The sequence below is a fragment of the Prionailurus viverrinus genome, chromosome B2 (assembly GCF_022837055.1).
Source record: "Prionailurus viverrinus isolate Anna chromosome B2, UM_Priviv_1.0, whole genome shotgun sequence".
In the NCBI taxonomy this organism is placed as follows: Eukaryota; Metazoa; Chordata; class Mammalia; order Carnivora; family Felidae; genus Prionailurus; species Prionailurus viverrinus.
The window spans coordinates 58,814,858-58,830,485 of NC_062565.1; the positions used below are offsets into that span (position 1 = coordinate 58,814,858).

The following is a 15,628-nucleotide window of genomic DNA, read 5'->3' on the forward strand; positions in this document are numbered from 1 at the left end:
CAAAAGTAGCTTAGTACTTTGTGTAGTAATCCATCTTGGTATACAAGGAAAGCAAGACAATGGAATTATTTGAAAACAAAAAATAATTAGCTAGCTATAGGTAATCAGAGAAGACATGATTTTAACTTAGAAAAGAATATTCACTCATAAACTTATTTACAGTGGATTTATAAGATATTTGACACAGGAAAGAAATCCATACTACCTCTGTAGCTTACAGTACAGCCCAAGGTCTATTTTCCTGGTGGATTTCTGATGCAATCCAGGTTTTATTCTCATTAATCCTCCTCACTACTCCTATTACAGCAAAACCAGTTTTTTCTAGCGGAAATAAACGTTTCTTTCCTAGCTTCTGGAAATTTTAGGTTTTGGCCTTTAACAAAGCAATAATAAATTGTTTTAAAAATTCATGGGATCTATAATTCTTGCTGAAGATCAGAAACTGAATATATATGGGTCCTCTCTTGCCATCACATTCATTAATTTCATGGTGTAGTCTTTTACATATAGGTGCAAGAATCATCTCTTGCTTTATGGATAAGCAGATGTAGGAAAGGCCTTATATAAATTAGTTCAATAGGTGGCAACTGAACTGATGCAATCGAAGGTCATCTGAGAACAAAAGCCAATGGCCACTAAAGACAACTGTTGTCAAAAAATCACCAAAAACCTATGAAAAGATCTTAACCTATATGAATGTTATGACTTTGCTTAGGGCCAAAATTTGTCCTCTTTGATCTCTCTGTTAATTGTGTGAACAATAAGAAGTAACAAATTATTTTGGGATCTCACTAATTAAGCCTATCATTAAACGCCTCAGGGACTGGTTGAATTTGTTTGATTAAATTGCTAGTACACAGGATGGGAGAGATACTTTCCTTATTGCATTCTTGTCCTTCATGATGTTCTACTCCCCTCCACAATCTAAGTGGTTCTAGAAGAATTTTATCTTCTCTACCTAAATTGAATCACTCTCCTTATCTAAGCAAGATAAAAAAAGTAAACTCCTTTTTTTTTAAGGACAGGAACATCACAGTAGGCACATATGATGATTGATACATAAATTTCATCAAAATAAGATCCAATTGTATTAGCAGTGTTAGATAAATTATGGGACACCCAATCAATTTGAATTTCAGATAAAATTTCATTGTTCTTTTTGTGTAAGTATGTCCCATGCAATATTCAAGCATATGTATCTTTATTTGCTGGATCTGGCAATCTTAGACTGAATGTATATTTCAGACCAGGTGTAAAACAAGTATTTTTTAAAGTAGGTTGAGAGAATTTAGATAAAAACTAAGTGTGGAAGTTTGTCCTAAATCGCTGGACATATTCTTGTCCTGCCCCAAATATCCAGCAGCTTATTTTCAGTTTTTCCTATTTATTACACTTTCCAGAAACCAGCCTGTTTTATGTCACAGCTCTTCATATTCATATCACCTCCATTTTTACTAAGGCAAAGTTTTGATGTCATTATTTCATGAGAGATTCTCTACATATCATATAGTTTTTTCTAATCTATTATATTTTTCAAGATTTAGGCAAGTAAAGAGTCTTGCCACCCACAATGGAATTAAGGTATATTTGAATTTCTATTATAATAACTTGATTAAAACAAAATCTTTATATCTTTATAATGTTTCTCTATAAACAAGAAAAAGTCTTTATAAGTGGTTGTAGGCAAAGTAAGATAATCTCATTCCATTCTTTATGCTTCACCTACTTTTCTTCTAAAACTCTCCATATCATATAGGAAAAGAGTATACATTTTTATACAATGCATAATATTTTCTGAATCACATCAATGTATTATATATACATATATTAATCATTCACAGAAAGGATAATGGAAATGCAATATAAAATAAATGTAATTTATTCAAAAATCTTAACCTGACTCTGCCTTGAACTACAGGAAGATCTTTTAAAATGTGTGTTGTAAGGATACATATATGTGTGTACATATACACATATTTTTTTAAATTTACTAATACTTGATGGTGATTCCTTCAATGTTTTACAGACATACAAAATAAATCATAATGACATTAGCTATTGTTTGGTTTTAACTCTAAATTTTCATGAGTTGGGATATTTATTCATTCAATGGTCTCCACTTACAAACCATCAAAGCCAAATTACACTTGGACAATATGTAATAAACTGAAAAAGTTTTGCACATTGCATTCCTTTGGAATTGTGTAGTATCAATTTTAAATTTTGTTTGGGTTTAGTTAAAATTCTTATAATTTAAAGTATGCCTAGTTTGTCTCAAAATACCAAAACATATTAAAAAATCAGAGCAAAGTTTGATTGTATTGTGGATATATTTATTCCAATCCAACACACAAGATCAAAGAAAAACCTGGGTTTTTGACATTCTGACAAATGACATTTGACAAATGTTTGACATTCTGACATTCTGACAAATGACAGAAATCCATTGATAAAACTAGTTGGATTGGTAAATTTTAAGAGAAGATTGTTCTGCTCCCTTTTTCTACTAGAACACAAGAGCAAACTTCCTGATGGCTTAAGTGCAGTAATTGGTACCATTTGGGAAAAATGAGAAGTGGTTCATATTCTTAGAAAAAGGTTTCAAAAGCTTTGAATTTTTTTGATGTTTGATTATCAGTATAACAGTTTTTAATAATGTAAAAGAAGGTGGGGGGGCTTACTTTTATGATTTTTTGTTAAGTTTTCTTTTAATTAAAATAGAAATTTGGGGTAAATTTTTAGCTTATTAAAATATACTTATAACTGGATTAAACCACAATATCTAAAAAGAACCTTTTCCTAGTATAAAAACTGGTTCATTCTTACATACATTTATTTAATGAGATATCTCAGGGGCACCTTGGTGGCTCAGTCGATTAAGTGTCCAACTTTGACTTGGGTTGTGATCTCATGGTTCGTGAATTTGAGCCCTGCATCAGGTTCTCTGCTATCAGTGTGGAGCCTGCTTCGGGTACTCTGTCTCCCTCACTCTCTGCCCCTGCCCCACTTGGGCGCTCTCTTGCTCTCTCTCTCTCTCCCCCAAAAATAAACATTAAAGGGGCACCCAGGTGGCTCAGTCGGTGAAGTGTCTGACTTCGGCTCAGGTCTGATCTCACAGTTCATGGGTTCCGAGCCCCACATCAGGCTCTATGCTGACAGCTCAGAAGCTGGAGCCTGCTTTGGAATCTGTGTCTCCCTCTCTCTCTGCCCTCCCCTGCTCATGCTCTATCTCTCTCTCAAAAATAAACATTAAAAAAATAAATAAACATTAAAAAAATAAGATATCTCAAATGTCAAATTCTGAAAACTGTCATTCTTTAAAATTAAAATTATTTATTGAGGACACTTATCTTCACTAAATAGTTTTAGTATTTAAGCTTTAATTTGCATAAATAAATTTTATGCCTTCACCTTGGGTAATTTCTGAATTGAGGTCGTTTATTTGACATACTCCTAATATCTGAAGGGTGGAAATTGGACTTCTAAAATCTGTTGCAAGGCAATAAATACCTGCTCTGAGTGCGTGGGACAGCAATCATTAATCTGCAATATATTTCTGCATATTTCCTCTCAGACTCCTATATCCTCATGACACTTCCACCAACTCTCAGTTTTCTCTTAGTGCCTATTGCTAGAGTCCTCCTTAATTTCGCATCCCACTCCAGGAGTGCTTTTTATGCTCCATAACCTGTTTCTGATTCTGCCAATCTCTCACTGACCAAAAATAAATATCACACCGAGTTCTAAAATGCACTGAACCACAATTACAGAGGGAACAATAAAAGTCCTTTCCTATCACACAATCAGTACTAAGCAGTTGGATAAACTGATCCAACTTCTCAGGTAGTCTGAGTCCCCAGCTCTTCAAGCTATAGCTTGTTTCAGTTACTGTAGTCATTAGCTTCTCATTGAATGAATATGCCAGGCTGAGTATCCTACCACAGAGCAAAGCTGCTTAGTTTTTTAAGATTGCAAATTATTTTCCAGTACTATATTTCTAGTTCATAAGTAAGTTATACTCTAGCAACCTGCTTATAAGCCTAGAGACTTGCATTCCTGTGTTTCATTGCCTCTCTTAGGTCCAGTGCAATTGTACCTAGATTGTAAGTTTCTCTTACTGCATTTCTACTAATAAACTAACTCCATCTTTCCTAACCAATATTCCCTCTACAGCTCTGGTTATTTGCCAAGCTTAAGCAAGACCCAGTGAATAGCCATTCTCAGCCTATGCCAGGCTGCTTGTAACATTAAAGATCTGGTGTATCTTGGATGAAATTCCTATCTTAAGCTCCCACCCAAATCTTGGAGGAAAATCTCACTGGGTAGCAATCCGTTGGCATCACACTTTCAAATGCCAAGTACCCAACAAGCATTATGTATAGTAAAAACAGTATATTCTGGAAAAAAAAATCCCTAAGACCCCATTCTGTTCAATATCCTTTCAAATAAATCCTCACCAATGTCCCTTAATGGGTTCGTCTGCTCCTTCCACACCAATGTCCTTTAATAGCCATTTCCTTGATGACTAGGGCTTCTAAAATAGAGCATCAGAACTAGCGGAAGATAGCACTTTTTCCATAAAAAGTTCCCATTTGAGAAAGAAATGTTTAGCATACTAACTCTATCTTAATCATAAATTCACTTTTTAGAATTCTAGCTCTAAATCCTCCTCAGACCCAGTTAGTCTGCAGATGAGAAGCTGACACTTAAAATTTAATCTCAATGGCTGCATCCTATTACCTGTTGATAGTACCATTTCCTGAATTGACCTGTCCTCTCAACACCTCTTAGGACATTCCCCATTTTAGGCTTCTGGTACAGATTAGCATTAGCTGGGTGCTCTGTTCTCCAAAAAGAGGCTTACAAACATAAACTATTGCCATGGCTATACCCTTTTCCATGCAGTTCAAAGGACATGGATAGCCCAATATTTATGCATTATGGCTTTGCATGTGAATCTTCTGCAGAGTATTTTAAAGACTCAGATCTTACTTCCAACTTGCTAAAATCAGAATTCCCAGGAGGTAAGTCCAAAATAAGCATGTATTTTTAGCAACAGCACAGGAGACTGCTGGAGTCTATTGAGGAGTCTCTGAAATACTGACTTGCTTTTGGGATTCTCATCTTCCCTAGTTGTGTGAGTCATATGGACAACTGCACTCCAACTCTGTTACTTTCAGAGGTCCAGCATGGTATAGGACACGAAGAAAACCTTGAGAGAAGCATGTGATCTGCAGACCTGCCCTAACTGCTATGCATTACTGTGTGACCATGAGAAAACTACTTCACTTCTATGAGCATTATGTTTTTCTTCGTAAAATATATGTTCTATGATATACCAATGAACTATAATAGAAGTCCTGGAAAGGCAAACCACACTACAGGAAAAAAAAGGTGGTATCTATGTTTTCTGATAAGCCATATTCCTTGACTGTGTATTTAAAAAAGCTACAGGATCAGTAATAACACTCCAGACCAATATCTATGCCTATATGTTCATATAATCATTCACATTTATATTCACGTCAATCACATTGGTCTCTTTTGAGTTTTTGTTTCAATTATTTTTAAGTAGAGAGGAAAGTTTTGTTTTTGGGGTTTTTTTTGTTGTTTTTTTTGTTCTCGCTCTTTTAAGCACAGCAGTTTGACGAAGGGAGATTTTCTTACTCTGAAAGGGCAGAAAAGGCCGGTACCTTAAATCAAGGGAACTGACCTGGAAGGCTGTGGGACAAAGATGTAAGTGACACTAACTAGATTAAAGGCCTGATGTCTGAAGAGAGAGGGATCAGGACAAGGTTTTTTGCTTTGTGCCTATCAGATGCGGAGTGTTTAACCAGAAATGTAGCAATCTCACAGCAAGCCCTAAAGGATGGCTCCAGAGTCCCAATAGCCTGAGATCATGAAAACAAAAACTATCAGCAGCTGCCAAGTCTCTGGGACCTTGGCATGGGTACAAACTCCATGGGTTTCACATTCTATGAGAAAATCTAAAAATTGTTAAGGCGATATAAAGACCTCACCATTCAAATCATTCATTCATTTATTCATTATCCTTTATTTTCTTTCTCCTCTTTCTTTCTTCCTCCTTCCCTCCCTTCCTTTCTCTCACTTCTTTCCTCCTCCTTCCCCACCTCTCTGTCTCTCTCTCTCTCAACAGTTAAATCATTACCATCATCGTCATTATCATGAAACATGGTACACATTTGTAAAGTGCTTTATATGTGACAGTATATATGTGACAGTATAATGGAGATATTAGTATCTCCATAACAAAGTTGCTATTAATATGTCCATTATTTAAATGAACTGACTGAGGCTTACAAAGGTTAAGTGACTTGTTCAAGGCAACACATCTAGTGAAGGCAAAGCTATCAATCTCAAAGTCCCATCCTCTTTTGTACATGCAGCCTTTTGGTTTTAAAGGGCATGCTGCAAAATTTAACCCTACTATAATCAAGATGATGCCACAGGCCACTCTCTGTTATTTCAAACCAAAGTTTTTCATCAATTACAGAAAGAGGCTACTTATCTGCGAGCTGTAATTAATATGTATATATTATAACCAAGATAAGTTCAAATATTAATTGACCTGGGCTCCAGAGCTCGATTCCAGAAAGCTCTTGAAATCTGTTTAAACTAGGAGGGCAGGCCAAAAGGACAAGAATATGTTCTCGTTTCTATGTATGTGCACACATGTGTGCATACACATTTGCACATATGCTTGCTTCCACAAATATACATCCACTTTCCAATTCAAAATTTCTTGGAATTTCTACCATTAATGAACTCCACACAGATGAATGGGGAGTTATGCTGACATGGTTAGCACCTAATGAAGTTCTTTACTGATGGGGACAAAAGACTTACTATCCTTTGACCATTGTTCTTGCCAGTTAATAATAAATTGTTGAGTCAACTTGTTCACATATGTGTATGTATGTGTGGGTTTCTCTTACTATCTTCTTAGAAAAAATATATAAACACAACAAAATAGTTTTAAAAATAGTCTTATATAGATTTAACTAATTAAAAATGGCATATATCCAAATAGCAAAGGATGATTTCTGGGAAAAGGAAATTATTGTGGACTATAACTATCTACTAAATTCTCAATATAAAGTGTGAAGCCTATAGTTGAGTCTTAGTTATAGTTATGTAAAGATAACAAGCAATAATATAAAAGTATAATACAATGTTCATATTGAAATAAGTTGAAGCTTACTCTGTCTCATAATTCTTTCAAAATAAACCCATTTATTGATGCATTTTGGGTAATATTGGCAATGCAAACATTATTTGATCAGTTCTAAATCATTTTTTTTACCTGGACTAATTCTGGAAACTGTCCATTTTTATTAGAGAGTCTGAAAATGGAAAATTCCTCTCTCTGATCAGTTATGTTCTCACACAATATTTATGAAATGCAGTTCTGCTTGATAGATTTCTTAAACCTCAAAATTCAACCATCTGTAAATCTCACTTCTCTATAATGAGTCTTGGAATAAGGAATAAGGAAGAAGGGAAAATATGTCTGAGCTTCCAAAATAGATTTTACAAGTCCAAAGTTATTAAATCTCATGTATCTCTTTACTCAGGTGGATCAACAAATATTTTCTCAGGTTCTGTTTACTTTTACTTTGCATACAATCCTAACAGACTTGATTATCTATTTCAAGGCCATGACAGATTAAAACAGATTAGAGGGGAAGAAATGGGGTACTTCAGATAGGCATATTCACTGTGATAAAAATTTACTATTGAGGGGACTATATTGAAAGAATTGTACAAACCATCAAATAAATGAACTACTTTTTTATATTAGTCTTGGCTTATACAAGAAAAACAATTTTGTTATCTACTCTATTATAGAAACAATAGAAAGCTGACAGCCATCATAATAAATGTTATGTTAAATTATTCTCAATAAACTCTTAAAGTAAGGATTTGTATAATGAAAGGTAGAGATTTGGGTAATTAAAAATAAGCAGATTATACATAAACAAAAATAGGTTATTTAGAATGGACATGGCAAAAGGACTTCATTTTGTGTTACATCATTTCAATGCCTCTTTTATCAATGTGTTTGGTTGTTAGCTAATGTCTCAAGATTTAGATTAAACTTTTGGCTGAATATTCACTACTGAAGATGTTGCAACTAATCAAGTGGATCAAAACACTCAAATAAACCTTTGTGATATCACTGTAATTAATCAGTCATTGATTATTTTTAATACTTTAAATACAATTTGAACCATTATACCCACCCTCTATGAAAAACTATAATTTCATGCATAGATTTTCTGATTAGCAAATGTCAATACACAAAGTGTCACTTCACTAAGTTATTACAAAAGAAGAGAAAGCAATATATTATTATCTCCCTCACAAAATGATTGGAATGAAAAAATTATATTTATTCTTTTTGTCTTAAAAACAAAAGCACTAAAACAGATGGAAGAATCCAAAATAAAAGATACAATGAAATATGCTGCTAAAAACTCAGAGGATAAATCTCTCGATTTTTCAAACCATTGTTTATTTCTTTTTTAAGGGGCTAAATTGTGAGTTGTCAGTACAAATGAAACAAAAACCTCTGTGCTCCACTTGTGATATCACAGATGTTTTGAGCTAGAAAATGCCATCTAGATACCCAGTCCAGTGATTCTCAAATATAAGTACACATCAGAATCACAAAGAATTATAAGATATCCAGGTACCAGATGGATCCATCTACTAAATCAGAATTTTAAGCATGTGTATTTTCAAAGGCAACCCCCTGGTTAAGAGCAATTGTGTACAACTCTTTGATTTTATTGAAGAAACCGATAAACTAAAAAGTCTAATAATAAGTACTTGTTATGTATATTCTGGCATTTAAATAAAATGGAAAACTACATTGTTCTTAAATTAATAAAATAGTGCCAAATATAGTGGACAGTGACTATTCTATCAGTTCATTTTATGGTTCCAATAAGTTGTGACTTGTAGTAAATCATAGAACAAATCCATATCACTGTCAATCTCCAAATCTTCTGTCTAGCCTTTTGTTACTCAAACTTACAAGATATTTAACCTAATCGCTTTTGAAAAATGAATAATAAAAATTCTCTTTTTTGGAGGTTTACTTTTTCAGATAACATTCTACAGGACCCACAACTTAAAAGCAATACTAATATACAACACAGCCATAGTAGAGATTAAACATAAGAGCTAAAACATTTGAGAATTGATAAATGTTTTCATCTTCCTTTATAACAGAAGTTATTGAGAATAAAACTGTTACTTTCTTCTTTGGCCACAAAAATGACTTTTTTCCTCCATCAAGAAGTATTAGGCAGTTTGGTGTGTTTGAAAAATTCTAGAGCTCCCAAGCTCTGACACTAAGTCAGAGTCTCTGCTACTCTCCATCAAGTGAGATTAAGCAAATCTTTATGGAGAGGGAGGGCATGAAAGAAATAAAGGGTTTTGTATTTGGCCAGAGAACAGCTGGACGGATTCCACACTGATGGAGGGTTTGTAATCCTAGAGAGAGAGCAGAACCAGAGGTTTTACTGGTTCCCATTGGATATGTTTAAGGGACAACTGGGACCTGACTACTAATTAGCTAAGCACCATGCCCTTGAGTGATGCAGAGAAGGTCCTGGGAGCCAAATCTGGTATGAAAGGATTGGAATCGTTTGGCAGATTAACTCATATTTGAAAGGAGCATGGGGATGACAAAATGGGCATGTCAGTAGCAGCCAAGATGAACTAAGGGGCAGAAGTTACTCCCTCATGATCCTCTGTGTTTACTCTCCAATCCCAAAGGGAGGAGATAGGCAATTTCAAATGACAAATGTGGATTTTTCAAACATATGGTGGTGAAGGTAAAGGCAGTTTTATTTTTCACTAGAAAACACATAAATTCAGTTTGGATTTTGCACTGGAGTGTTTGGCAGAAAATGTATATCTGTAGTGTACTAGCATATATAGTATGTGTAAATTTTAACATAGTTGCATATGAATAAAAACTTTGTCCTTTCCAGGTTTGTTCTACTGCACTAGTTTTGCTTCTTCACTGTAATCAAAATTAAGCATTCATTATTCATGTAAGATACAGAGGAAAATGAAAGTAAACTGAGGGGGGAAATACTTGAATAATTTGATCATACATATTTAAATAACCACAAAGAAATACTTATTCTCAAATATAACTAAGAAAGTTACATGAGAAAATAAATCCTATTCTACCCATTCTTAACATTTGTGTCTTATTATGTGTTGAGCATTCAAGTGTTTTCTTTTTTCTCTCATTGATTTTTTAGTTTTACTGAACCATAAAGAAGGGAAAGAAGAAAACTGGCTCATTGTTACAAAATATTCTCATCCTGGTTTCAAAGTCTGATTTTCTGCTTTTTATCTAAACTCATAGTCATGATGCTACATATAATCGTAAAGAAATGCTCCAAATGTAAAAATGCTAATTTAAAGCTACACCCATACCAAATTCAAAGAAGCAGCGAGCCTAATGTCAGTGGCATTGCCTGGGTGGGTTTGGAAAGGTCTGCTCATAAAAAAACAAAACAAAACAAAAACAAACAAACAAAAACAGGCTGATGACTCTTACAGCCAAATGTAAGTGCCTTATAGGTTGAATAAAGTCATCTTTCTGTTTATCATAATTATTAAATATTTTACAGAAACATCACCCTCCATGGCTTTCTTTTTCTTTTATACTCCAAAGCCTTCAGCATTTCATGGTTTGTCTTTTTCCAATATGTTGGTGAAAGATAGCAAATATGAATCTCAAATTGGACTTTTTTTTCTTCTTTTTTTTTTTTTTGATTGAGAAAGAGAGAGAGAGAGAACAAGAAGAGCCTGAGCAGGGGAGGGACACAGGAGGAGGAAGAGAGAGAAGCCCAAGCAGGCTCCACGCCTAGCACCAAGCCCCACACAGGGGATTCCATCCCACAACTATGAGATCACAACCTGAGCTGAAATTGAGTTGGGCGCTCAACCAACTGAGCCACCAAGGTACCCTTGGACCTTGCTTTATTTCAACTATTATTATATTTTTTTAGCCAGACTTTATTTAAAAATTATGAGTTTTTAGCTCTTTCTGCTTATTTTCCTATTTATTATTATAATATATAATGTATTACTTTTTAATTATATATTATTTATCCTACACAAAAATCCAATATTTAATATAATATTGGTGTAATAGTTAACTTGGCAGACTTGAAGTCAAAGGAAAGACTGACCTTTTAACTGGGTCCTGGAAGATAACCTCTGAGCATTGGAATATTCTGCCTGAGAACAGTGTCCTTGACACCTAATGACATAATATATGTACACATTGTGAAATGCTTACTACAGTAAGGTTAATTAACACATCCTTCATGCCACATAGTCACCTTGTGTGTGTGTGTGTGCACGTGGTGGTGTTAGTGAGTACGCTTTATATATACTCTCTTAGCATATTTCAAGTACACCATACAGTATTAACTATAGTTATCATGCTGTACATCAGATCTTTTTAAAACTGATGGCTTATGCCCTTTGACCAGTGTCTCCATTTTTCCCCCAACTGCCAGCTGCTGTTAACCATCCTACTCACTGTTTCTGTGAGTCTCACTTTTTAAAAATTCTTATTTTTCTTTATTCTGATTATAATAATTTCTGGAAGTAGGTATTAAGACTTTAAACTAATACAAATCTAGAGTTAGTTTGAATAGCTGCTAACTGGCAATTTATAAAATGAATGAGAGAAATACTGTACTTGGAAGTTCTATTCTTTGATATGATAGTTTCTAAAGCTGCAGTCCCTCTGTCAAATGATTGGCTTAGTATCAGACAGATAAGCTGTGGCAAAGTCAGGTCTAGAACTGGAGTCTCATAGTTATGGGTATGAAGTTCTTTCTACTAGAATAAACTTCTATTATTGCTGAAGTTATTGCTGAAATCCTAGCCTAAAATAAAGTTTAACTGCTATGGAAATTAAATGACTTACCTGCAAGTACAAACAAACAAACAAACAAACTCTGACTCTAGCCATATTAAAAAATAATCCATAAGTGATCTCACATTATTAGATCCAAGGGATTTCAGTCAGGAGTTCAACAACTGATCAAGCACCAGGTTTCTTATGTCTTTCAGCTCTGCCACCTTCATGGTCACTCATCACTTGGGAGCACCCTATTCTCTTCCATGGGCTCTCAAAAGGGCAACAGTAATTACAAGTATAAAATCTAGATGTTATGGGGTGCCTGGGTGGCTCAGTTGTTAAGCATCCAAATCTTGATTTCAGCTCAGGTCATGATTGTGAGATCGAGACCCACGTGGGGCTCTGAGCTGAACATTGACCTGCTTGGGATTCTCTCTCTCCCTTTCTCTCTGCCCCTCCCCGTTTGCACATACTTTCTTTCTCAAAATAAATATATAAATAAACATTTAAAAAAAATCTAGATGTTAGAGGGCTAGAAGAGGTCACACCTACCTTTTACTTAACATCCTATACACAGGTAAGGAAGCCTTTTCGCAGACAGAATGCCATTCTTACCTTAGAGACCAGCATACAGTCACAGGGCCCACTGTTTCAGGATTCCCCCAAAGTGGTATGGGATTACTATGACTAAGACAAAGCATCTGATAGGAACAAAGACAAAGAAACAGGGCCATATACTTAATATATACTTAAATGGTATCTAGGTATCTGATGCACCATCCGTTTCTGGTCATGGCCATCTGAACATTAATTATAATTCTCCATTTGGATGCCTGCCTTATGGGAAAGAAACCACTTGCCACAAATTATCCTTTCACTGTAAAAACAAACAATGTCAGTACACTGATAGTCAAAATACATCAATGAAAATGAGTCTGTCTTTCAAAGCATTTTCTTCTAACTTCAACTATGGTAGTCCTCTGTGAAAATCAGCTTTGTTGCTAAAGGATAAACTATAAGCCTGTACTAGTATTGAAGCATTAACCTGTGTTGTATGTCATTTATTTTCTGAAGCCAGTCAGTGAAGCCACCTTGAGTAGATATTTTTTATGTCAGGCTTTCTGATAAATGAGAAGCCTGAAGGGATCCCATTGATTTGCCAACTGTGTCACATTCCGTTTAAGGCAGAATGGCACATGCTTATGACAAAGGTGATGACAAATGGATATGTACTGAAGGGACAGCACCAACACAGATGAATGAAGGAGTTGATGGAAGTATACAACACAAGATAGAAAGCAAAATCAAATTTAAGATTATAAATGTCAATGAAATATATAAAATACCTTGAATTATATAAAAGTAGGTACATATAAGACTAACATCATTTTTAGAATAATTCTGAAATTTAACAGAAATTCAGCATTACTAAGAATTGTAAATCCAAAGAATGAAACTGTTGCTTTATAATATTTACATCAACTATACATAGGAGTGGATAGAACACCTTTTTATTACTATTAAGTTAAAATAATATTGCTTGAATTTCTTTTTTCTAATCTTAATCAGCATATATATGTATACATATATATGTATATCTCAACATGACATATAGACAAATGCTAAATATATTTGTATGGGTTAATTTATGCTGCCCACATTAAGGTACATTAATAATATTCATGGATACTAACGAGATGCAGATCTTTGCAGGTAGAATTGCGCTCACAGGCATTCAAGATGCAGTCATCAGTGTCCTGTTCACATCTCAGGCCAGCAAAACCCGGTTTGCATAAGCAGGAGAAGCAATTAACCACTGAGAACAAGAGAGAAGAGAAAATAATATGTCTTTAATAATGGTATGGGTAATGCTAATCATTCTAAAGAATGTTGTATTAAACTAAATACATTTCACTTTTAACCAAAGAAAATGTGAATTCACAGCTCTCTACAATATTTTCTAAGTAACTATTTTGCTCAGTTCTATTTAGCTTAAAACTTTAATTTGAAATTAGAACCATCACAATAAACATTTGATAAGTTCGCAAAGCAACAATGAAAATATCCAATTTTCTTCTTCTTTCTTCCTTCTGCTCCTCCTCTTCCTCCTCCTCCTCCTCCTCCTCCTCCTTCTCCTCTTCTCCTTCTCCTCCTCTGCTTTTGTCGTCATAGTCGTTGTCGTCTTCTTCTTCTTCTTCTTCTTCTTCTTCTTCTTCTCCCTTCTCTCTGTCTGTCTCATCAGTAAACAATACCTATGATAAATAGACTACTTTTACATCAATTAACTTTTCCTGGACTGTTTTAGGTTTAATACACAAGAAGTTAACTGGTCGTTAAAGTTTGTGTGTGTGTGTGTGTGTGTGTGTGTGTGTGTGTGTGACAAGTTACATTAAAGTGGGTATGTCTGAAAGTTGATATTCAACCACTTAAGCCTTAGTTAAAAAGAGCTTTCACATTTCATCATGATCTTTTAAAAGTAATAATCAGAATCTGTCCTCTATTTTATCATTAATGATAGAAAAAGAACAGTCTCGGAAGCATCTCAAGGAAGTGGTGACAGTATGAATTGCAGTTAGAGCAGGCAAGGATTTATGGCTGCTTTTAGTCAGTCCCTGGGTTCTTCATTATTCCTGAGACTTAGCGTGTAATCTACACTGCTACTCTGCCTCTGTGCGTGTATCTGCTATTGCTTTCATTAAGTGTTGAGATCCTGGGTGGCAACAGCATTTTCAAGACATTGTGTGGTAGTTAGCTGGCTTCTAGACTTCTGCAGCCATGCTTTTGTACAGCACTTGTACCTGGGCCTTTAAAGAAAATCAGTCCACAGCTGTCAAGAAGAGACAAGGGAGACACAAGAATGGCAGCCCTCTGGAGAGGATTTTATTTTACTTTTTTCATGTAACATAGCATTCTAATTTTTAACATCTCACTGAATCAAAATAATTAATAAATATACAAGTAGAGTTGTAAATAAATTAATGAGAAAGATGAGATCAGTTACGCTTCCTTATATATTATAGATGGCATTATATATGTTAACAAATTAAAATTAAATGTTATATGTAATTAAGACATTGTAAAGTATCATCAATCATAATGGTATTTAAAAATGTTAATGATTACAAATTCAAGTCTGGATACTGATGCAAATTGGCAAGTGACAAAAAACCAGAGTCAAACTAACTTTCTGTGTAGATAGAAATATTCTCTATGCAGATTGATGAATTATTTTAAAAGAAAAACAACAACAATAGAGACATTTAAATTAGCAAATCTCTGTCTGAAAGAGATTAGTGTTAGAAAATAAAGTTTGCTTTTATTATCAAGAAATACGCTTTATGAATGTTGACTATTCTGGGCTAAGAAGCTAATAAAAGAAGCACATGAGAGCTTAGGGAATTCAATTGGATACTACAGGGGAAATAAATAAACAAACGTACATACATAATTGTTTAAAATTTAAACCAAAGAAACAAAAAATGTTTTTTTCTCCCACATCTAATTTATTAACTATGGGCTATGTGGTAACTTATCAACATTTTATTAGGAAATACTTTTTAAGAATATTACCTGGTTTGGTTTTATTGTTTTTACCAGAAAATACAGTCACTGTTTTTATTAGTTCTTCTTTATAACTATTCCACATTCTTGATTTGAATTGAAATTTTCATCAGATAAGCCCTGTTTGATTCTGGATGTATT

The 15,628-nt window shown here is 34.3% G+C and overlaps 1 protein-coding gene across 1 annotated transcript in view; it reads right to left on the reverse strand.

Annotated features, from left to right (window-relative positions):
* Positions 1-15,628, reverse strand: part of EYS (eyes shut homolog) — a 1,626,372-nt gene that overhangs the window by 1,183,924 nt on the left and 426,820 nt on the right. The window contains exon 12 of the mRNA XM_047860135.1: positions 13,621-13,742. Coding sequence (XP_047716091.1) covers positions 13,621-13,742 — 122 coding nt within the window. The remainder of the gene's footprint in view (positions 1-13,620; positions 13,743-15,628) is intronic.